This window comes from Macaca nemestrina, chromosome 8 (genome assembly GCF_043159975.1).
Source record: "Macaca nemestrina isolate mMacNem1 chromosome 8, mMacNem.hap1, whole genome shotgun sequence".
Classification (NCBI taxonomy): Eukaryota; Metazoa; Chordata; class Mammalia; order Primates; family Cercopithecidae; genus Macaca; species Macaca nemestrina.
This window is the reverse complement of record NC_092132.1, coordinates 141,580,586-141,605,645: the sequence shown is the minus strand read 5'-3', so window position 1 is coordinate 141,605,645 and position 25,060 is coordinate 141,580,586. Positions and strand designations below refer to the sequence as shown.

At 43.1% G+C, this 25,060-nt stretch overlaps 1 protein-coding gene across 10 annotated transcripts in view; it reads right to left on the bottom strand.

Moving 5' to 3' along the window:
* LOC105491127 (DLC1 Rho GTPase activating protein) overlaps positions 1-25,060 on the bottom strand; it is a 520,902-nt gene that overhangs the window by 26,403 nt on the left and 469,439 nt on the right. For 8 of the 10 annotated variants that reach the window (XM_071068619.1, XM_071068618.1, XM_071068615.1 and 5 more), the window contains 2 exons: positions 6,321-6,392; positions 1,456-1,537 (listed from right to left, as the gene is read on the bottom strand). In XM_071068619.1, the coding sequence (XP_070924720.1) occupies positions 1,456-1,537; positions 6,321-6,392 (154 nt within the window). Of the gene's footprint in view, positions 1-1,455; positions 1,538-6,320; positions 6,393-23,830; positions 23,853-23,985; positions 24,332-25,060 lie in introns of those variants that run through there. The other 2 variants (XM_071068622.1, XM_071068623.1) reach the window with 2 other exon arrangements.

Genomic DNA, 25,060 nt, shown 5'->3' with positions numbered 1-25,060 from the left:
CTTTAATCCCAGCACTTTGGGAGGCCGAGATGGGTGATTGCTTGAGCCCAGGAGTTCAAGACCAGCTTGAGCAACATGGCAAGACCGCATCTCTACAAAAAATACAAAAATTAGCTGGGTATGGTGGTGTGTACCTGTAGTCCCAGCTATTCCAGAGGCTGAAGTGGGAGGATCACCTGTAGCTGGGAGGTCAAGGCTGCCGTGAACCATGATTGTGCCACTGCACTCCAGCCTGGGCGACAGAGTGAGACCTTCTCTTTAAAACAAACAAAACAAAACAAAACAAAACAACACACACACACACACACACACACAAATAGGCTGGGCGCAGTGGCTCATGCCTATAATCCCTGGACTTTGGGAGGCCAAGGCAGGTGGATCACCTGAGGTTTGAGTTTGAGACCATCCTGGCCAACATGGTGAAACCCAGCCTCTACTAAAAATACAAAAAATTAGCTGGGCGTGATGGTGGGCACCTATAATCCCAGCTACTCGGGAGGCTGAGGCAGGAGATTTACTTGGACCCAGGAGGTGGAGGTTACAGTGAGCCGAGACCACGCCATTGCACTCCAGCCTGGGCAACAAGAATGAAACTCCTTCTCAAAAACAAACAAACAAACAAACAAAAAAAACAGAAACAAAAACAAAAACAGAAAAACCCTGAAATTAAAATAATACTTATTTAGTTTCATAATCACATCAACCTATGTGAATTTTGTCTGTGTATAATTTTTTTCACCCAGAATTCAGCTTTTAAGGGATTTTAGCTTTTGAGAAAAATTAGAAAGGATGAAAAATGTCATGAAGAGCTTGAAAGGATTATCAGCGTCCCATCGTTGTCTGCTACAGGTTTTATTACCTCCACCTCACTAAAACCTATAAGCTGCCTCTTAGCTTGAAGACCCAAAAGCACAAGCATCAAGAATTTCTGACAGTTTCATTCAATTTCACATCATTTAACTGCCTGTTGCCTATATGTTAAAGACCGTGCTGAGTTATTTTATAGCCTTATTTCATCCTATCATTATTTTATATGAGGGAAAACTGAAGACATTGAGAGGAGCTTCCCTGGAATGCAAGCGCTGCTCCTGTCTTTATACGCCACCCTCCATTTATTCCTCTGAACATGCTAAATTTCCATCGTACCCTTTTAGGAAACCTTAATCCAAGTTTCCTAACTACCTTAGAGTTGTTACTTGTTACACCAATTATATCATATCAAATATGGAATGCTATTATTTGAGTACTTCCTAGGACAGTGTGCTATTTTAATGGCAATACTAAATAACAATATTTTATTTAATTTTTAATTAAAAGGTCTCCGATCGCCATATGGTTTGCCAATAAAGACCTAACACAATTAGCAAGGACAAAAGCAAGCAAAGCCTATCTTAGTGATAAGTACTGTGTTCTTAAAAAATAAAAAAGGAAAACACTCAAAACGTGTCCATTTACCTGCATAGAGCCTCAATGGCATCTCTGTCCAAAAAATCATGCTCCCTCTTGACCAAGGAAATATCGATGGGGAACAGGAAATCTATAAGAAAAATAAACAAATGTATTCGTTGAGCACCTATAACCCAATTTGCCAAATAGCCCAGTTTACCAAAGCGGGGAAGAAACTCTTCAGCAATGTACTGAGCACCTCCTGTAGGACGCCTCATTCCCCATCAAGGTCTATGGGACAATAAGGCAATTCAAGCCAATCCTGCATCACTGTCCTAAAGGAGCTTCAGCTTTAAAGTGGTAGAAACTCAAAAAATATTGCTTCTGGTCAAGGACAAGTGGCTCAGGACATTGTTATACCTTTAAACAAAGCAGCAGGCAATAAGCCTCCAGTATAAATGATAATTTAAGCCACAATGACTGTCAGAAGAATGCTGCCTTTTAACGTGGCTGGGCGGTGTGTATGTGTGTGTGTCTTTGCTCACGTGTGATCAGGGAAAAGGTCATGGAAGAAAAATTGAGCCACAGAAAGACCTAGAGAACAATGAAAAGTGGTAGGAAATGGAATGTAATCCACTCACATGGCATCAAGAGCCAAGGAGAATTCAAGATACGCTTTTTTAAAAACAAATATTAGCACTGCAATATGGCCTTGTAGGAACTGATATAACTCCCCGAAAAAGAAAAGGGCTAGCTTTAAAGTTGCTATCGAACAACAGAATCTCAAATCCTTTAATCTGTAGAAGAGTTCATTCAGTTCTCTCAAGACAATGAAGAAGCTGTATCAGAACTGCAAACCACAGAGGGAGAAAACAGTCAACTCAATGGAGGAATTCCTTTCTCTGGACTGCCTAAAAAGATCGCTTGGTAAGTAAATATACCCAAGAAAAGCAGAGTGGAGGTAGCCACTGCGGAAATTTACAACAGCTCTAAAATTGCCACTGGATAAAGGCAAGTTATCACCCTCTTGGAGTTCCAGCTATGAGGGCAAATCATGGGCCTCCTCAGTAGAATGCTACTACAGTACCAGGAGGAGGAGTGTCTCAGTGTGGGGCTAACTCTTTGGACCAGACCTGGGTGAAATCAGTCATCACAGCAGGAAACTAGAATCACCACAAGCTAAAAAATTCTCTTTGGCTGGGCACTGCGGCTCACATCTCTAATCCCAGCACTTTGGGAGGCCAAGGAGAGAAGATCATTTGAGCTCAGGAGTGTGAGACCAGCCTGGGCAGCATGGCGAGACACTGTCTCTACAAAAAAAATTAAAAAAATTTTTATTGGGCATAGTGGCACGTGCCTGTGGTCTCAGCTACATGGGATGCTGAGGTGGAAGATCACCTGAGCCCCGGAGTTTGAGGCTGCAGTGAACTCTCACTACACCATTGCACTTCAGCCTGGATGACAGAGTGAGACCCTGTCTGAAAAAAATAAATAAAAAATAAAACATCCCTTTGGCCTTCAAAATGGCTAATGCCACATAGCGGAATAAACATGGCTGTCAGTAGTTTTGGAGATACAGGTAATTAGTCCTGTTCCAGCTCTTGTGGGCACATAACTGTTCACTATGTTTTTATTATTTCTTATGATCACTGGTTTTATGGAATGATATGGAATTCCTTATTCTTAGTAATCTATTTTCTAGAGATAATATATCAGAATGAGTATAAACTTATAGTCGATCCTTTTCTTTTCTGAAGGCTGGAGTTGGATTACTGACATTGTTCCCTAAATGATAATATAGGCAGATCAAGGAAGTGGCTATAGTCCAAAGATTTATGAATATATAAAATTTAGTATCACAGAATTACATTTCTTCACTAATTTATAGACCAAGTCTCTCTTAGACAAATGATTAGTGGAACCATTATAATGGAAAAAGAAAAACTTATAGTCAACGCAAACTAGAGCATTAGTAAATAAAGCAAGACAGGTTGTAACACTGTTTGAAGGTTGTGACACTGTATTTTGCTTTTTTTGTTTGTCTGTTTCTAAATTTTTAAAATAGAGATGCAGTCTCACTATGTTGGCCAGGTTGGCCTTGAACTCCTGGCCTCAAGCGATCCTCCCACCTCAGCCTCCCAAAGTGCTGGGATGATAGGCATGAGCCACCATTCCTGGCCTGTATTTCACTGTGAATACACACCAAGATGAACTAACAGAGCTGATATTAAGGAATACTTTTTAATATTTACACAGTATAACATCAGATCTATAAATGTAAATTGAAATTTTCACATGCCTGTTACCTACATGTGAGAAAGTAACTATATTATTTTAGGAATTTCTAAGTTAGTATACCCAGAGCCATATTTCAGATTCCTTTTCTAATGCAAATTAACAATTTCTAAAAAATCTGGTAGGTATTAAACGCAAGTGAGGAGTGAAAGAATTAAATCAGTAATTTTCTTTTATTTGCCTGGACTCGCTTTTAAAAGATGATAGTTTACTGATGTACAGAAGATGTTCTCTGAACTCAACTTCCACTGTGGGTTGAAAAGCAGGAAGTACAAATTGCCAAGTACCCAAATCAAGCTAAACAGGGGAACATGTGTGGGTTGGTATGGCATGTATGGTGTATGTACTCACCCAGCACACAGTGGCAAGAAAAACGGGTAGGCGACGGCCCAGAACAATATGCAGCATACCCCAAAAGCAGGCTTAAGCTTCAAAAGACTTGGGAACATGAGGGAACCCCAAATGCAACCTGTGCAAATGCACCCTGTGCTTTAGGATTAGGAAAGAAGTGACACAGGGACTGGAATTGGCTCTTAGCAAACATATATATCACAAGAAAGTGCTACCTGGCAGCAAATCAATGCAAAAAATGAGCATAATTGAAGAAAACTTAATTTCTAAATAGGAGAACAAAAGGACAGCCGCTTTGGTGTCACTGCCAATGCAGTTATCTTTCCTTATCTCCAGCAGAGCTATGAACTGAAAATCCAATAGAATGCTGGTCCTCCTTCCCCTAAAGCCCTTTCAAATGTTAACAGGTTAAAACTTCTCTCTAAAGGAAAGACAAGCAACTCCACCAAAATAAGTATGCAAGTTAATCAGAAGAAATTGGTTGGAAATATTCTCTGGAATGAAGAAACAGTAAGATATTTTACACAGTCTAATAATAAAACAATTCAGAATCCATCTTCTTGGAAAAAAAAATCGTACAATCAATCTAGGCTACATAAGGAAGACCAGGTATTCTAACTTGGGAATCACTTTACTCTTCACCCAACCTTTGTTTGAAAGTTACCCATAAAATGGAATGCATTAGTTCATAGCTGTAATTATTTTAAACTGACTTCATATAGAGAATAATGAAACTCCCATTTAAATGAACAGCCTAGGCCAGGTGTAGTAGCTCATGTCTGTAATCCCAGCACTTTGGGAGGCCAAGATGAGTGGATCACCTGAGGTCAGGAGTTCAAGACCAGCTTGGCCAAGATGGTAAAACCCCGGCTCTACTAAAAACACAAAAATTAGCCGGGCAGGGTGGCACACACTTGTAATCTCAGCTACTCAGGTGGTTGAGGCAGGTGAATGGCTTGAACCCAGGAGGCAGAGGTTGCAGTGAGCCAAGATCGCACCACTGCACTCTAGCCAGGGCGACAGAGCAAGACTCTATCTCAAAACAAACAAATAAATAAAGGAACAGCCTATTTATCTTGACATGCATGGAGCGTGAGCACTCCCCACGGTATGCAGAAGCTGAGAGAATGATCTCAGTATCCAAGAAATCCCCAGGGCACTGCTAAGAAAATGAGATGGTAAGAATTCAGCCCAGATCCTATTTTTGTTTTTTTAACCATTTTTCTCAATTGAAAAACTGAATGCCACAGAAAACATAATATTCATTAAAAGACAACCTAGAGAAAAGTGAGATGCCTAATTACAAATGCTGGGAAAGGTATCTGCAACACATGACCAGTGAAAGATTCGCATTTAGAATAAAAAGAGCTCTTATAAATCACTCAGAGAAGCATCATGTGAGCAAACAAATGTGGCCAAGTGACACGAATAAATGCTTCTTACCATTAAGGATTAGGGAAATGGCAGTCAGAACCTGTATATCATTTTATATCCACTTGGTTGGCAAAAATTAAAGTCTGACAATGTCAAGTGTTGAGGAAATGTGGATACATAGATTGGTAAGAGTGAAAATTGGTACACGCACTTTCGAAAAACTTGCATTGTAAAATTGAACATACATATTCTTCATTACCTAGTAATTCTGTTCCTAGGGATAGAAGTGAGACGAATTATTATGCATGTACCACAAAAGATAGATGCAAGAATGTTCACAACAGCACAGCTTATAAAAGCAAAACAGAGAAAGTCAAAATACCCGCCAACCAGAGTGTGGATATGAATAAACTGTGGTTTCTTGTGTAATACACAATGGTGTATTACACAGCAGCCAAAGCAAATGAACAACAGGCCATACAGTACAGAAGAATCTTAACGATACAATATTAAGTGAAAAATAAAAACCCCACGAGATTACATACAGCACAGTACCCTCTTTATAAAGGTAAAAATAACTTTGTAAAAATGTACTTTTCAGGAAATGCAATAGAATTATATAAAAAGAAAGGAAGAAAATGATAGTCTTCAGGATGCTGATTACTTTAGGCAGGAAGTGGCAGGTGGCAGCCGGGAGAGTGGCAGGCGGCAGACGGGGAGTGGCATGGGCCTGTTATCATCAAGGTGCTAGCTTTTGTTTTCAGTGGTGGGGGTCTTGCATGCTTACTACATTTTTTTTTTTTAATAAAACATTTAAACTGTAAAACTGCTGAAAATAAGTTGCAGATCAGTAATATTCCCGAATAAGGGATTATAATTATGCCAACTTTTAAAAAATAGCATTCCCAGCTTACCTTCATAAAGCTGTGCATACTGGGGGAAACCAGTTGCCCGTAGCCAGTCACAAGCTTCCTTGGCTTCAATTTCTAGAACAGAATTAGAAGAAAAACAAAATTAGCCGTGTGTGCCTCAGCATGCTTATTTTCCCTCAATAAGCTTTGATTTTATGATACAAGCAAAACACGACTACCGTAGAAAATACAGAGAAGCAAACAGACATACATGTTTAATTCAAATGGTTTACATTTTGTATGCGTCTTTTCCGATTTTTTCACACATACATGGGGATGTATTTTCCCTTTACGAAAAACAAAAATGGGGTCCTGGGAGCAAGTTACTCATTTTGTGCTGCTTCTGAAGTGCTCTGATTACAAATGGTTATGAAAATAAGGCATCATGAGAAAGTTGAAGAGAGATTAAATAACTCATTTTAAGCCTGGCCAGCCTATTGTACTACTTTTCACTTCAACAAAAGGCCGCAAAGTACCTCCACCAACACGCTAAAATAAAATTTATCTGAGTACAGTCACAGGCTTTCTGACACCCAGGGGTTGGGTGTTTCAAAAGCCCCTGACCTTGTGTTGTCTCACTGTCGAGTGCTCAGGTACTCAACGGGTATTAATCCAGTAGGAGAGGCCCAGGCTGTCAAGGAACATGGAGGGTACGAAGTCAGTAAATCCCACAATCTTGGCAGGCAGAAATGGCTAATAAAGCTTCTACCTCCCTGTGGTTTAACATCTTGTAGATAGTATCGATAAACAGAAAGGCCAAGAGCAACTGACACACTGTGTTAAAACTCATTGGAGCACATATTTACAATCCTGTTAAAACTGACTCACTGAGGAGGTCCTGGGAACATTAGCTGGCGTCTCTGCTTGTACAAAGAATATTCCTTTCAACTCTTCCTCTCACCTTCCTCAGGCCATAAGAGTACTCAGTTACACAAGTCTATTCACTCATTTACAAAGCTCTCAGCATTGCATAATTAATGCCACATTCAAATCTTCATTAAGCATCTCTCTTAACCAAGTGGGAGACTAATAGTTCATATTAGAAGTGTACACATCTTATTTTTGTCCAGTAACTTTATGTTTCCAAAGCACTTTTTCACCTATTACTTCATGAGTTCCTTGGCCTTTGAAGAAAGGTAATTAAGAAAATCCAAATTCATTAAAGCAAGTGGGAATTTACTCACTGAGCACAGGAAAGAGAAAAAAAAAAAACAACAAAACCTGCCATCTCCTGATGAGTTCCTTAATACCCAAACTAAAAACAATTATGGCAGTAGCCTGGAAATAAATAGCATGGCAAAGTGAACTTCATTAATCTTTTCAGTGTAGCAGTGAAAGTAGCATTATTCAACCCAAGACTTAGGATTGAATTGGGAGCGAACGATAGAGTGACATCAGTGTGGAAGAACTTCAGTGTCTGCACTGAATAGAAGTGTAGAATTGTCCAAAGTGAATCATTTGAGCTTACCTTTTTTCATATGTGTATATCCACATTTTGTCTCAGTAAGGAAATAAAGATGTTTTAAATAAAATTATAAAATAAACACTTCCCAGAAAACGATATTGCTGGAAAAACATATACAAGCTCAACATTTTATTTTAAAAAATAAGGAAATTAGACTGGGTGTGGTGGCTCACGCCTATAATCCCTGCATTTGAAAGGCTGAGGTGGGAGGATCATTTGAGCCCAGAAGTTCAAGACCAGCCTGGGCAACATGGCAAAACTGTCTCTACCAAAGAAAAAAATTACAAAAATTAGTCAGGGGTGGTGGTGCCCTCCCGTAGTCCCAGCTACTCTGGAGGCTGAGGTGGGAAGATTGCTTGAGCTTGGAAGGCTGAGGCTGCAGTGAGCCTCAATGGTACCACTACACTCCAGCCTGGGCAACAGAGTAAGACTCTGTAACCAAAAGAAAAAAAAAAAAAAAGAATGAAGACATTACTTTTGCCTTATCTGTGTGCCCGCCCCCTCCTACAAAAGATAGATATGGAAAGAAAAAAGGCTGCTTGTTTTAAAACTATTTTAAAAACACATTTCATTTGGCTACTTAGAGGTTATTTTCACTGAACAGATTGTTAGACATTGAACAATAGACTGTTAAAAAGTAAATGTGCTTGCTTTCTTAATATTTAACTTAATAAGTGGTGAGTAACCAAAAATTCTCAATGCCCGCCCTTTTTTGACGAGAGAGACACGGCACTAGGTCAGCACACATACAAAAGCCTTAATTAGATACCAATTCACTAGCCAATACTGCCAAAGCATGAGCCTGCTTTACTTAGAAAAATAGTTTCATGCCAAGAGGCATGGAAGATGTAAGATAATAGTTTTTTAAACAATCTAACTTTACAAAGTATTTATTTAAGCTCCTATGTGATTTGAGGAACACAAAAATGCATATTCCTGTCTTGTTCTTTTTTTTTTTTTTTTTTTTGAGAAGAGTCCCCTCTGTTGCCAGGCTGGAGTGCAGTGGCGCAATCTCGGCTCACTGCAAGCTCTGCCTCCCGGGTTCACGCCATTCTCCTGCCTCAGCCTCCCGAGTAGCTGGGACTACAGGCGCCCGCCACCACGCCCGGCTAATTTTTTGTATTTTTAGTAGAGACGAGGTTTCACCGTGTTAGCCGGGATGCTCTCGATCTCCTGACGTCATGATCCGCCTGCCTCGGCCTCCCAAAGTGCTGGGATTACAGGCGTGAGCCACCGCACCTGGCCTTTTTTTTGAGACAGAGTCTTGCTCAGTAGTCTAAAGTGCAGTGGTGCAATCACTGCTCACTGCAGCCTCGACCTTCCGGGCTCAAATGATCCTCCCATGTCAGCCTCCCAAGTAGCTGAGATAAGAGGCATGAGCCACTGTGCCTGGCTATCTCTCTTATTTTCTACTGGCCCTGTCTAAGAAATAAAATGACTCCAAATGGTCATAAATTGATCAGAAAAGCTGTGTCAAAATAGTCACTCTTAGGGCCACTTAGTTAGAAAGAATGTAAACAGGCGAACGTTTGCTTCTTCAGCAGATAATTTAATTAACAGTTTATACAACGGCTAAAAAGCAGTACTCCCCAAATGGCAGAGATCGAGTCATCTTATCCTTTCTTGTCTTCACCCTAAAAAAATGAGAATTTGTCTTTCCTTTTGATGTGAAACCATGGGAAATAGACAAGCCTATGACTATTTTACCAACACAAAAAGTCCACTCATGAAAACTTAGGCTGCATTCCAATGAGACCCTAACCCACTGTTTTTGTAGAAATCAGAATTAGAAAACTGTAAAAAGTTGTCACATATTTTTTAGAAAATGGAATACTTGTTGACCTCACTCCTACACTTTCCAATTCATGGGTCAAGAGAAAGTACTAACAATCCAATGTACATACTGATTTTAAAAAATCAGTTATTTTTGTTTTATTTAATGTGAAACGAACCTATATCCACATGCGAGTCACAGAGTTTCATTCCCCGATTCATGCCATTACTTTTGCTCTAATCTCCTAACTCTTTTTTTTTTTTTGAGACAGAGTCTGGCTCTGCCGCCCGGGCTGGAGTGCAGTGGCCGGATCTCAGCTCACTGCAAGCTCCGCCTCCTGGGTTCACGCCATTCTCCTGCCTCAGCCTCCCGAGTAGTTGGGACTACAGGCGTCCGCCACCGCGCCCGGCTAGTTTTTTGTATTTTTTAGCAGAGACGGGGTTTCACCGTGTTGGCCAGGATGGTCTCGATCTCCTGACCTCGTGATCCGCCCGTCTCGGCCTCCCAAAGTGTCTCCTAACTCTTAATAAAACTCTGGGTCTGTAGACTCCCCTCTCTGAAGAGAATCTGTCCACCAATCCTGACTCGTCAAACTTTCTGAGTTACAGCATTAATCTTCTCTCTCCTTCGCAAACTTCGCTGGAGCTGCATGCCTAAAGAATCAGGTCCGGGCTCTGTGCAGTGGCTCACGCTTGTAGTCTTAGCACTTTGAGAGGCAGAGTTGGGTGGACTGTGTTGCGTCCAGGAGTTCAAGAAAAGCCTGAACAACACAGGGAGACCCCATCTCTACATAAAATACAAAAATTAGCCAGGCATGGTGGCGCACACCTGTCGTCCCAGCTACTTGAGGGGTTGAGGTGGAAGGACCACTTGAGCCCAGGAGGTCGAGGCTGCAGTGAGCCGTGACCACACTACTGCATTCCAACATGAGCAACAGGGCAAGACCCTATATATTTAAAAAAAAAAAAAAAAAAAGAAAAAAAAAAAAAGGTCTAAACACCCCGGCAAGGTTTTCAAGGCTCTCCACTTGGCCAACCTAATTGTTCAGCTCCCTGAAGCCGAGCATTCTAGCCAAAGTAAATTTGGTGCCCATCTCCACACACACTGTACTCTGGCCTGAAATGCTCAAGATGAAATTTCACTCATCCTTCAAGATCCCAACCAAATGCCACCTCCTCCATGCAGTCTTCCCATTTGCCTCTCAACAGTTCTATCAATGCGTCACTTTACTGAGTGCTTAATATGCATAAGGCCCTGTCTAAGCACTAGTGCATATGAGTTCATTTACACCTCATATTGATCCTAAAATGTGGATTACTAATATCTCTGAGATAAACACATGAGGAAACAGACAGAGAAGTAACCACCTCTCCTTAAAAATGAGCTTTCTGAGGCCAAGCGAAGTGGTTCACGCCTGTAATCCCAGCATTCTGGGAGGTCTAGGTAGGAGTATCATTTGAGGCCAGGAGTTCAAGACCAGTCTGGGCAATAATTGCGAGACTTCATCTCTACAAAAAATGTAAAAAGGAAAAAGAATTCCTTCCTGTGTTCCCAGCTACTCAGGAGGCTGAGGTGGGAGGATTGCTTGGGCCCAGGACTTCAAAACCAGCCTGGACAATACAGTGAGACTCTATCTCAAAAAAAAAACCAAAACTTATAAAAAAATTTTAAAAACTGAGATTTCTACATTCAAATGCCGTAGTGAGAGAGGTAACAATCACTTACAAAAATGCAATGTTCTTCCTGCAAGACAGGTTCTTCCCTTTAAAAATATTGTATGTAACAGCCTGGGCGTGGTGGCTCACACTTGTAATCCCAGCACTTTGGGAGGCCAAGGCGGGCAGATCACCTGAACTCAGGAGTTCGAGACCTGCCTGGCCAACATGGTGAAACCCCGTCTCTACTAAAAATACAAAAATTAGCCGGGCGTGGTGGCAGGTGCCTGTAGTCGCAGCTATGCAGGAGGCTGAGGCAGGAGAATTGCTTGAACCCAGGAGGCGGAGGTTGCAGTGAGCCGAGATTGGGTCACTGCACTCCAACCTGGGTCACAAAATGAGACTCCATCTCAAAAAAAAAAAAAACCATACATATATATATAATGTATATTATGTAACAAATATATATGATATATATTATGTAACAATGAATAAAATCTAAAATATTACAGAAAACCGCACATATATTACATTACTTTGGACACCTTTATGTACCCCATGCTTGTTTTGGGGGGCCTCTAACACAGCTCTGAGTGTGTGATTTTCCCTTCAATGTATGTGGGTGGTGATGTGAAAATTACGAGGATGATTTTTAAAAAACATTCCCCACTGAACAAAAATGCCATTAGAAACTAAAAATACAATGGAAATACAATGAAACTTTTATACCTGGGTTTTCTCTAAGCAAACAACAGACAAATGCCTTAGGAGGAAACAGGAAATTTTTATTGGAAACAGCTTTTGTCAAAGTCGTTTCACAAAGCAGTTCTGGACATTAGATGGATGAGGTACCGGACACCCTTTTGTGTATGGCTGGGAACCATTAGGCCATATTTGCACATTTCCTGGCATGACGGGATGATCCTGTCTTCCCATCACCCCTCAACAGTAAGCTGAACAAAAATTCCCCACCCCCAGCATCATTCTTTTGAACTCTGTTATCTTAGCTGGTTGAGCAACAGTAATTGGGTCGAACCAAGATATGATTACTTCAATCTTCCATTCGCTCTAGCTTCACAGAGGGAACTTTTGGGTTTCCTCTCTTCTTCGATAACATGCTACCGAAATCAGGCTTTGATGCAAATGGTACAGTGAATTTGTTTTTTTTAAAATGCAATTCTCAGAAATTAAAGGAACGTAAGAAAATTCAAGCACTTTGCAGATTCCCTGGATTCCCTAAAATCTGATAGACATATGGGCGAAGATTCATGAAAAAGCTGATGCTTTAAATTGCTAGAGAACCATGTCAGCTGCGTGCAGGCAGGCGGTGCTTTCTGATCCAAACCAAGATGCATTCTCCTCCCTGTGGTGACAAATATTCCTTCAAATGGGAAGGAAGACACTGCTTATCAATTCTGATGACATCAAGGTGGCCAATTTTGCAGGAATGTTGTGCACGTGGATACGACGGCTTTAATTACAATCCATCTTTACTTGATGGGTGGGTTCCACAGGGAGGTCACTGGGAGAAGCAAATCACGACCAAAAACACTTGTAGTAAGGTAAGGAGATCCGGGTGACTCCCAGCCCTGGATGTAGGTAGCATTGCGCTGGGGAGTTTTCTTTTCTTTTTTTTTGAGACAAGGTTTCACTCTGTCACCTAGGCTGGAGTCTAGTGGCACGATCACAGTTCACTGTAGCCTTGAACTCTTGGGCTCAAGCAATCCTCCTGCCTCAGCCTCCTCAGTAGCTGGGACTACAGGCGTGTACCACCATGCCTGGCTAAGTTTTTAACTTTTTTTTGTAGAGACAGAGTCTCGCTGTGTTGCCCAGGCTGATCTCAAACTCCTGGGCTCAAGCAATCCTCCTGCCTCAGCCTCCCAAAGTGCTGGGATTACAGGCGTAAGTCACCGTGCCTGGCCTGGGAGCTTTCTAAAAACATCGACCACCCCGTCCCCAAGTATTCTGATTCACTCAGTCTAGGTAGGGCCTGGACATTGTATTTCAGAAAAGCTCCCTACGTTTAAAGGCAGCCAGGATTGAGGACCACTAACCCAGATAACATTTCTTTGTATTCCTTCGTCCTGGAGTTTTTCACCCTTGGATTATCCTAACAGCCTCCTCACTGAACTCTTTGATAAGCCTCACCCCTCCCTGCCCCCAACAAATCCATCCGCCTTCAAGGATCCCGGAGTCACTGGGCTGGTTTTATGAAACACATATTTCATTATGTCACTCCCCTGCTTACAATTCTTTAGTGACTTTCCACCGCCTTTCAAATACAAATCCAAACTCCTCAGCAAAGACCACAGCCTTCACAGTTTGGCATCTGCCTATCCACTCAGCTCTTGGAAGGCCTCCAAATGTAAGCTTGTTCCAGGCTTTCCAAACTCCTTGGTGTTCTGAGGACGTACCAAGCTGTCATACCTTAAGCCCTGAGTTCTCTCAAATGAATTCCCCCTTCTTCACTCCACCAACTTCTCGCTTTTTAATTCATTTGTATATCCCGAAAGACAACTTTTTGCACAAAGGAATTACAGATAGGTTGGTGTGAACAAGGAAAAGAAAAAAAAAAATCTATTACTATTTTCCTTTCTTTAAAGGCAGACTGAGACCGATGACATGAATCTCTTGCTCTTCACAATTAAAAAAAAAACCAAATGTGAAACATACACAGTTGCCAAAGACTGGTTATCAGGAGTTATCTATGTGAAATAAATTCCTAGCAAGGTTAAGGCAGACAGCAGACTTCATATATTAATATTTATTAAATTCTAATGTTATCTAATCACAGTAAAGATTTTCACCAGCAACTGACAGCATTCCTACCCTCAGGTGCCTAAAAAAATTCCAAACATCTGCTATGCATAGTCTGAAAAAAAAAAAAAAACAGGAAGCTTCTGGGAGACCGTCAGCCACTAAGTCAGTTTCTTAGGCTATCTGGCTTAGCAACAGCTAACCCACATCTATCGGTATATTCTAGTACAGTCATATGTTTAGCTAAAGCTAATCATCCTACATTTTCTCCTTCACTATTTATTGATTCAACTAGGCGTACTGCCAGCAGCTCTCAGGGAAAATGAAAGACTCAAGCTCCTGACTTGAAGCGGGAAGCCAAGTGGAAAGGAAATTGACAGTGGAGTACAGTGTGTATGAGGATCCTCTATCCTCCACTTAGAAATGAACTGGTTTCCTAAGGGCTACTGTGAGGTCCATCAGGTGATCCTGTACAGGCGACATTAGCGAGTGCCCCTTTCATTGGTGAAAGCCAAACTCCTAACAATGTCCCACATGTCCCGGCTCCTGTCAGGACCCCGCCGCCTATCGCCCCATCTCCCTCTGACTGATCCAGCCACACCGGCCTCCTCCCATGCCCTCTTCCTCTACTCCCCACCGCCCCCCTCCCGGGCGCCTTTTTTGTTGTTGTTGAGGAGTCTCAACTCTGTCTCCCAGGCTGGAATGCAAATCTTGACTCACTGCAACCTCTGTCTCCCAGGTTCAAGCGATTCTCCTGCCTTAGCCTCCTGAGTAGCTGGGACTACAGGCGCCCGCCACCACGCCTGGATAATTTTTGTTTTTTTGTTTTGTTTTGTTTTTTAGTAAAGACGTGATTTCACCATGGTGGTCAGGCTGGTTTCGAATTCCTGACCTCAAATGATCTGCCTGCCTCAGCCTCCCTCCCGAAGTATGTTATTACCAGCGTGGGCCATGGCACCTGGGCCCTCTCTCCCCCTTTTCCTGTTTTATTTTTTCTTCTTTCACAAAACTTATTATGTTTACTTTCTGTCTTTCCTCTTTATAAGCTCCACAAGGGCAAGCTTCTTTGTCTATTTTATTCTCTGATATATCCCAAGCATGTACAGCAGCACACAGCAGTTGCTCAATAAATATTACATAAAGAAATAAACCACTCATACAGTTTTTGTTCTAGTAAGTGGTCTTAATTTTTCTGACCAGGATCCACAATAAGAAATACATTCTACATTGTAACATGGTACACGCATAAACATGTATGTACATGTGTATGTGTGTGTATAAATATAAGTACAAATTCATGCATATAAACATGTACCTATATATGTAACTATTATAAAAGAATTTTCAAACAAAACCTACAGTAAGTGATGCAGTCTTACATTTTTATGTATTTTTAAATGCTGTTATCTACCAATGTGACCAATTTGAAAAGCACTATTCTCATGCATAGCTTTTCTTTAAAAAACAACAAAAAAAGAGTAAATGAAGAACTTCTGTATGGTATGAAGAGGAATGTGATATGACATAGGAAAGACGTGTGACATCAGAGTAGGAGAGGTATCCCTTCTTGCTAGTAGACAAGTGGAGTCTGTCTGGACCCAGTCTGTGCTTCTTTATTGAAGGAAGCATTATGATCTTGGATATGAAACTGGATTGCAGGAGAGGGGATTCAGTGTAAAGGACCCTGAATGAAGGAAGAGGTAAGCTGGGAAGCAGAGATGTTGGGAGGAATGCGGTCCAGATTCACTATAACACAGAGTAAAAAGCAGGAGTACAGAGTAGAAAGTAAGTTATCTCACGGATCAGATGGAAGCACCTTCTCAGCCTGGTTATTCAATGAGCAACCAACATTATTTCCTCAGATGTAAAACAGCTTTGCATCTGGATGCCCTGAAGTCCTTCTGATACTCTATCACAGAAGACAAAGCATTACTGTAACAAGTCAGGAAAACAGCTCCAGGAAAGAATTCACTGCCTAGATAGGAGGCCTTAAGAAAATAATTTCTCTGGTCCTGTTGTTTCATCTGTAAAGCCTGGGCTTGCCAGTGGCTTTGTAAACTCCCTAAGCTCTTGACTCTAATATTTCCTTTATGCCCATTTCACCTTCTCTCTAGGACCACCTCTAGAAAGGGTTCCATGCCCACTGTTAATTTTCCAGATTTCTCATCAATTACATGGAGACATTCTTCCTCCCTCAAAAAACTGGACCACTAGAAACTGCTATGAGAGATCCCCAATTTTGTAAATTTATGAAAGTTTTAATTGTTTTTATTTTAAGAGCTAACATTTCCAATTTGCCTTTTTTTTTTTTTTTTTTTTTTTTGAGACACAGTCTCACTGTGTCACCCAGGCTGGAGTGCAGTGGTGCGATCTCAGCTCACAGCAACCTCTGCCTCCCGGATTCAAGTGATTCTCCTGCCTCACCCTTCTAAGTAGCTGGGATTACAGGTGCTCACCACCACACCCGGCTAATTTTCGTATTTTTAGTAGAGACGGGGTTTTGACATGTTGGCCAGGCTGGTCTCAAACTCTTGACCTCAAGTGATCCATCCGCCTTGGCCTCCCAAAGTGCTGGGATTACAGGCACGAGCCACCACACCTGACTCAATTTGCTTTTTAAGAGATCGATCGACTTCTTGATTTGTCCCATGAAGCTTGTATTCATATTACAGAGAACACAAAACCAACGTTTGCTTCTGTGCGTGTCTACAGCCCTCTAAATTTCAACTTGAGGGGAAGAAAACACTTCAATGCACAGAAAGCTCTTAAGAGTTTTACTTTCCTTATTGATCTTTCATGTTCGTACTTCTATTAGAGTATCTTATCTTCCAAAGAACCCATGACTTGGGTGCTGAAATGCATCTTGAAGCTTTTCATCTTTTTTCTTTACAAATGAGGAAGTTGGTACAGAATTGAGGTGATTTGCTGAAGGTGCTAGCTTAAAGCTACCGAGCTCTCATCTCCAGGTTAGAGCCCTTCTTGCCTATTTCAGTAGTGCCCTCACTTGTACATCACCATACTGGTTTTCAGTCCTAGTAAGGAATGGAAGCTTTGGGGGATTTTCTTTTTAAGTTTTTTTCTTTTCTTTTTTTTTTTTTTCTCTTATTCTTCTGCTTGAGGTTTGGAGACATACATATACATCTTTCTAGTAAAGAACATTCCTAGAAATTATAGAAAGGAGGGGAAAAAGGACCCATTTTCCCTGTGATGTGATGACAACTTAATAAATGGTTTTGCCTTGAAAGGAGGAAACGTTGGGAGACACGCCCTGCAAGTCTATACCTGGGATGGAAGCCCTGCACGTGACGCTTTAGCAATGTAGAAGTTAAATCAACTGAAATCCTCTTCGGGGATCCTGTAGTACAAGAGTTTGCAAAGCACTCTTTTTAACACGTAAACCAGGAAAAGGCAAGTAGCTCACATCAAAATATGTGCTCTTCCCTGGCAAAGGCAACAGCTCCAGATGAATCTGAGCCCATGAGGGACATGGCTCTATCAGGCCCTCTAGTCTTGTGCGGATCCAGTTATTTCCAGGAACAGAAAATATCTCCCAACTAATCAAAAATTGGCACTTATTACCCAGCTAAAAGAGGTCAAACTGAAATCAAAATAAACTATGAAGGAAATGGATACTGAATCATCACATCTATTTCATTTCAACGTAGGGCAGGATAAAAATAAATCGCTGCGACACGGACACACACACCTATCTATCCTTACACACACACACTCATGTGTATACGTATTTCCAGTATTCTATGTCAAATATTTACACATTTCAAACTACGCACTAACAACAGTGATTTGGAATAGCTCATAAAGTACGAAGTCCTTTGAAGATGATAACTGTATAGATGAAGAATTTCAAGAAAGAAAAGTATCTAACTAATTGATACAGTTTTAAGGGTCCTTATTTTCCTGAGTCTCACTTTTTTTTGGTAAAATGAAGCACATGTTTTAAGATTATATACTCCATTCCCTCTTTAAACTTACTATTCAAGGCAAAATATCTAGTTCCAAACCTAGAGTAACCCTGTCTCTGTTATTAAAAGTTGGCATACAAATTAACTCTTCTTTTACATACGTTAGCAAAGCTTATTCTAAGAGGGGCATCTCCCCCAACATTGGCTTTTGCTTTACAGTTCTACCATAGCATAGGAGAAAACAAAATAGTGTACAAATTACAATGCTATAAAAACCTTAAATTAGAAATAAAGGGGTTAGCAGGAAGGTCTGTTAAAAAAACTGCTCACCCATATTTTCGTCCATTCTAACAGAAAAAAGAAAATGAATGAAATATCAAGTTGCCTTGTCAAAGCCCAATGACAATGAAAACATGGCAGGTACTGGTTAGGAGTATAAGCTACCTCCAGCCATTTCTATGTCAAACCTCAAAGAGGAAACACTATTCAATTAGACTTTCTCAGTTTTGTGCCAAAAAGTATAAAAAAAAAAATAAGATTTGCTGTGTTCTCGGTGAGCTAAGGAATTATTTTCACCAGTATTGCTTGGGACACCCAGCCCCCTAAATGAACACTAATGAATGAACAGAAATTAATCTAATGGTCAAATTCTGCTTCAGGTTCCTACAAACAACTTAAGGCCTTCATTTTGTTGCTGTCCTCATTCTGTTTACACATGCTGACCAGAAGGGGTCTGAGGTTCCAGTCAACTCACATGTGACCTTGGGCTAGTCACTGAACCTCTCCGCATCTCAGCTGCCCCTCAGTAGGGAAAAGGCACTGGTTTTCCAGGCTGCCTTTGCAAAGTTCTGGAACTTCATTTCCCAGTTCTGGAAATGACTTTTACAGATGTCCAAGCATTATATAAAATGCCCTTTCTGTGCTATGCAATTTGAAAAAGAGAATTGTATGGAGACTGGATCCCTTATGCGTTTACGGTTTCTCCAGAATCGAGAGGTAAAGATCACTTCAGGATTTCAGCATCTTCTCTCTATTTTGTCACTTGAGTGTGAGGAGGGACACCACGTGGCTGTGGTGCATGGGCCACAGGCCATTTCACCGCTGACGTCTCTTCTTCTGTGGCTTCCTAAGTGCTGCCAGCCTGGGAAATGCTACAACCCCAGGGTGTGGAAAACTTTTGTCCCTTAAACATCCTTTAGAGACTCCTGCGAGGAGAAGGAAGGCGCCTTTCTGACAAGCTTCAGGAAGTGACCTCCAGTCCTCTCCACAGGACACTCAAAGGTGGGGCAGGGCAGAGAACAAAATGTGGATGGGAGGTGCCAAAGGCATCTGAGGACTCAGGCTTCACTGACCTCAGCCTTCAATGAGCTTTTGATATTTTTCCCCAACGGGGGACAGGGTAGACACCAAAAGGTACCAAGTAGAGAAATGTAAAATGAAAATAAGCACACTTTTCACGAGGAAAGTAAGTCTAGTAGCAGAACACCCCCTCCCCTCCCACAAAAAAAAAAAAAAAAAAAAAAAAAAAACCAACCAAAAAAACTCAAGCGTGAATGATTAAGAGAAACTGATTTCCACTGTGTTTTGGCATCACTTTAGAAGGATATAATAGTTCACCTTTTGGTGCCCCAAACTTTATGTCCTTAAAGGCAGGCATTCACATATTTTCAGTCACATTTGGGAGAAAAGTCTCCTTTATAAATAATATTGGAAAGTACTTTCACTGAAGAAAGCATTATTTGGTACAGTCAATGCGGGCCAGAGATTTAGAAAATGGCATCCCAGAACATTCCCCCAAATGTTAAAGACAGACCCCCAAGTCTCCTCTCACTAGACTCCCTTCCATGGAGGGGACTCACAAAAAATTTGTCATTCCTGGACTCTAACATTATAGCTCCCTACCTATGCACCACAAGCCTCCCAGGAAATTGCAAAGTAACTGTAAGGCTCTATAAGGGCCAGACCAGAAAAGTCGGATTGCTGCTTGGGTGACACTATGAAAGTTTATAGGCTAAATGTGAGGGCTTTCCTCTTGTTCTCCGTTAATTATGATGGCAAGGCAGAAATGTCTAGTGAACAAAACCTTACGACAGAGTAGACCTAATTAGAGGGCCCCCAGGAGGACTCTGCAGTTCTTATCAGTGATCATGGTAATCCCTAACAATAACACAGGGTCCCACAGAAGGAAAAGGGCCAGAGGACGGAAGGAGCCCTTCTCAGCTGGGAATCTAAACCCTTTTACATTAACTGGATCTCTAACTATTGAGATAGAAAGAAAACACTATGGATGGCGCTCACTCCATGCAGTAACCCAGTCCTATAAAACATACTTCAACCCTGCAGCACTGTCTTCCTTCAAAGAGGAACAGCACTCACCTCCCTCTGCATTCATCCATATGCAAAGGCCACAGAGTAGGAAATAGAGACCCTTGTGAAAGTCCTCCAGAAAAGCATGTTCCTTCTAATTTCACAGCCACGGAAAAGAGGGTCTTGGAATTGTGCTTTCTAGGACACACTGGATAGTTACACTCTGTGGTTGGGCGTTAGTTCACCCTGACTACAACATGAAGAATTCATTTTTTAGTGTCTTGAATGATGTACAGATTATTCCTTTGCCTTATTGCCCCAGAACTCCAAACTAAGAATTTTAGGGGCAGATCCTGATAAAATGAGCATTCTGAGAAAAGTCAGAGATACAACTTAGTCTAGACGTTAAAGGAATTAGTTCTCTCCCACTAGATCCCAACTCATGTAATTCAAATCATTGGACTGTGCAAACATTACAAATGAAAATCACCTTTCTCCCCAGGTCCTCTTTATAATCTCAAGAACAGGCTTGGCATGATGTGGGTCTGGATGCCAGTCACACCATGGGGCCAGGTTTTGCTATGATGTTGCGAAGCACTGAGAATTTGGTCTTTAATGATTTGGCAATAGCCAGGGAGGAAGGGGAAACATCTGAAGTTATTTTTACTTTTGTAAAAGTCTTCTGGCTGTACAGGGTGAATGGTAGGGTGGATCAAGTATTGTCTGGAGCCTTTCAGGGTCTTTTATTTTTGCATGGCCTCATTTCCGTCTTCCTGTTGCTAGGAAGGAGAGTGAAGCGTGAGAAACTTGTGTTGACAATGCTGGACCATCCTGTCCAGCACAAGGCTCTCTTCCAAAAAGTCCGATCCATTTCACCCACTGTACTCTGGATGTCCCCATTCTTCTGGACCAAATCACCCTTCCCTGAATATTTTCAAATTGCATATTTACTGGCTTAAGTCATAAAAATACCACTATGATTTAAACATTGCGTCATGGCTTAAAATCTCCATGGGGACACCAAGGGAAACCCAAGTACTTATTTCTGTATTTGAAACCACCTCTTGGAATCTCACCAAGCCTCTGATTGGAAGGCATCTCAACTGGGGCCTCCCATATCCCCTTTAAGTCCCATAATAGTTCTACAAATAAGAGTTTAAGTACTATATACATTTTTAAACTCACTTCACAGTAATAGCTTGCTGAATCACAACATGTCTTTCTACTAGTCTGGTATATTTTCCAGAAGCACCCACACACCTCTTTTAATGTAAAAAAATGCTCTTAAACTTTGCTTAGTCTGCTCTCTGAACTGCAGTACAGAATAACAAAAAAACAAGCAAACAAAGGCTTTAGGTTGAAGGGTAACCTGCCTTTCACCTTTACTCCAGAGCCCTAAGAAAATCCTTCAGTCTTTCCAGTGCATTAACATTTGAAACACTGCCTTCATAGTTAGCAATAGTTAATTGCTCAACTATTCACTGTTCAAGGAATGAGTGGTGTTTCTCTGAAATCTGCAATTGGGAAGTTATGACACAAGTCACCAAAACCACTTTTCTCACCCACTCCAGGGAAAGATTTAAGTTGGAAACTATTTATCCTCCGGTCCCCTTTTTGAACTTCCAGGCTGTTTGGTGTCTGGTGTTACTCTGCGTGAATTAAAATAAGTATTTGTCAAAAGCAAACTTTTCAAAACAGCCAGGAGAGAAACTCAGTCTGCTGTGCTTCATTTTAAACTCTGAACAGTAGTGCTAATGCAAAAAGTATGCATCTGCACTCAGTATGCATCGGCCACTCTGTAAATCTGGCATGCCACAATAAAAGTGAATACATGCAATCGCCAACATTTTCTCAGAAAATGTCTCAAAATAACTTTTGTGCACACATCTGCTAACCATTTGACACTGGTTCCCCAGGACTTTAGTTCTTCCATTAGAGGGGCTGCTGCCTTACAGGACACTCCTCTGACCATCTGCTGCCGTCTGCAAGCCAAGATGGCACCTCCATTAATTCCACACTTACGGTCTGCAAATTATCTCTACCGAGGACCAGTCTCTAGTCCAGATGGATGGCGAATTAGTCAACCTCTTGGAGCTGCTGATAGATTTACATTCAGAGGGCTGCAATCTGCTGGACTATTAATTTTCCCTCATTCCTTCAGCAAACAGAATTTTGGAGAAAAAAAAAATGTAATCTGAGACTCAGTATTCTGCCTTCTCCCAAGCTGTATTTTTTTTCCCAAATACATCATCAATGCCACCGGCCTAGGCTGCATTCTTCTATCTCACCAATAATCGCCGAAACAACCTCTGAATCCTGAGAATGAACCCATTTGTTCACCCATATTGGGAGTAAAAAGACTCACTCAAAACAAGACTGAGGATGGGGAAAGGTGGGGAGTGGGACGAAGCCTTCTTTAAATGCAGATTAATGACTGCAAGCAGGGGTTTCCTTCTGCAGTGATAAGCACACATTGGGTATTTATTGAACATCGGGAACAGGCGCCCTGCTAATCACTTTACTTGAATGAGCTCATTTGATCCTCACAACCTCCCCGCGCGGAGGTAATACAGTTATCACCCCTTTGCTGCAGATGAAGGAGGCACAGTGAGATCTTGTCACTGCTCAGGTTCGCCCAGCTAGCAGGCTGCTGATCAGGATCAGACCCCACCAGCCTGACCCGGTGTCCCCTCTCGCTTTCCTCGCCCCAGGGGCTGTGCGCTGAAGGACGCTCGCGGACGCAGAAAACTACACGCAGAAGGGTCGCTTCGCTGTGGAGAGGAGGGGTGCACCTCCTTCGGAGGGATCAAAGGCTCGGCCCAGGACTCTGGAGGTGGGGACAGGGACATGGAGTGGGGCAGGCTTCCAAGAAGCTGTCGCCTCGTTACGAAAATAGTCGGGTCGGGAGGCGAGCTTCCTTCCTCTCTCCGGCCCAGGAACTCGCTCCTCGGGCTTCTTGTCGGGGTCAAGGGCGTGGGTATCTCCAAGGGGGCATTTCAGGGACACGATTCAGCGACCGTTCTCGGGGGGAGGGAGGGGAAACCCACTGTATTGTTCTTTTTTTTTTTTTCCTAGGAAGAACCCCTTTTGCAAGCCACGGGGCTTGCTAAACTACCCCAACACTCTCCAGGTACCCGCGGCTACCAAACCGAGACTTCCCTGGCCAGGTCTGAGTTAATTCCCAGCGTATAAAGTATCTGACCCCAAAATGGTTGAAAAGGAAAACAAGTTTTTGGTGAACTGACTTTCAAGCAGTGATGAAAAAAAAAAAATTTTTTTTTTTCAAGTGCCACTAGGGTCTAAAACGTTCCCAAACAGTAAACCCTCCAGGAGTTCACGCTGATTTTGGACTAGCCTGGTGAATGACAGAAAGTGAGTACGAGCGCAGAGCAGTCGTCCCCAAAGGAAAGGACGGTAGAAGGCGGTGTCGCCGCGCCCCACGAGCCAGAGCCGCGAGCCCCCACCCGGCTCAAGGAAGAAAGTGAACCAGGGCTTCCCTTCATAGGTTGCGGCCGATCCAGAGCCCGCCTGGCGCGTTGACCCGCGGTCCCCAGGCAAAAGGTAATCAAGGGCCACTCCTCCAAAATTCAAACTCCCTCCCCAAACTGCGAGTCCTGCTATCCCCACACCACCTTCAAGAAACTCCGGAGACTCCGCAGAAAGCGTTTCAAGAGCACAGAACAACAAGCACCGACTTGACAAGGCGGGGTGACACTTTCTCGCGGTAGGTCCCCTCCGCAGCCGGCTCCCGCGGCCGGCCCGACGGCAAGGCGCAAGTCCAGCTTACGTGTTAGGATCATGGTGTCCGGCTTCTCTCTGCACATCAAGCGCGGCGGGCGGCGGCGGAAGCGCAGTGGGGAAGTCGAGGCAGGCCGAGGCGGCTCGGCTCCCGCGTCGGGACCCACGGCGGCACCCGGGACCCGCGCCCTCGCGGTCCTCAGCGCATCCTTGCTCGCCGCTCCCTGCCCCTCGCCACGGACCCAGAAAAACGAGGTGTTCTCTAAAGATCGAAAAGAGGGAGCGCTCAGGGAGTTGGGCGAGAAGCCCGTGAGCCGGGGATCCTGCTGTGGAGAGGTGCGGCCATGTCCTGGCTAGGAGCGAAGCGCCCTCGCTCGGGCAGCCGGAGCGAACTGTCTCCAGCGCGCCCCGCCGGCCGCGCCCTCCCGCTGTGCCCACCCCCCGAGGGGCGGGGCCAGACCCGGCGGCATCGCCTCCTCCCGGGAGTCTGGGTGGCGGGCCTTGGCGACGGGCTGCTCTCTGGCCCCGCCCCACTGTCAGGCTCCGCCCCGCCCCGAGTCTCTTCCCCGCGGCCGCAGCCTCAGGCCGCCATTTAGCCCCGCCCCGCCAAGGCCCCGCCCCTCGGTCCCGCCCCCCTATCCCAACCCTCGCCTCCTCCGCCCAAGGCTGGAATGTTTTCCCCCACGGGCCTCTACGTTGCCAGCGGGAAGCGCCTAAAAGTCGCCAACTATTGGCCCCGGGTGCAAAGGCAAAGGTCACAAGGCATTTACTTGGCGGAGGTGTCTGGGCTGGACCCTAGTGTGCCTTGCGCTTTCCTTCTTTTTCTTGGTAGCTTTGCGCACTTTTTACCTGTCTTTTATCCTAGCGGCAACCGCGTAAATTTGCGAGAACCGAGGGGAAGCGGAGAGGAAGGGAAAGTGGCAGTGTTTCCAGATCTGTAAAAACGCGTGAAGAGTACCTGTCCCTTGGACGTTGGTTATTTATTGCTAAAACCCGCGTGGGTACTGAGCGAATGTAGGTGATAAATACCGCCTTAGAGGAATTGAGCTTTTACTCGCACGTGCTGGGGGTCACAGCCCGTGTTTCTCAAACTGGCCCTTGGGCCACAATCCGAATGCAACTCC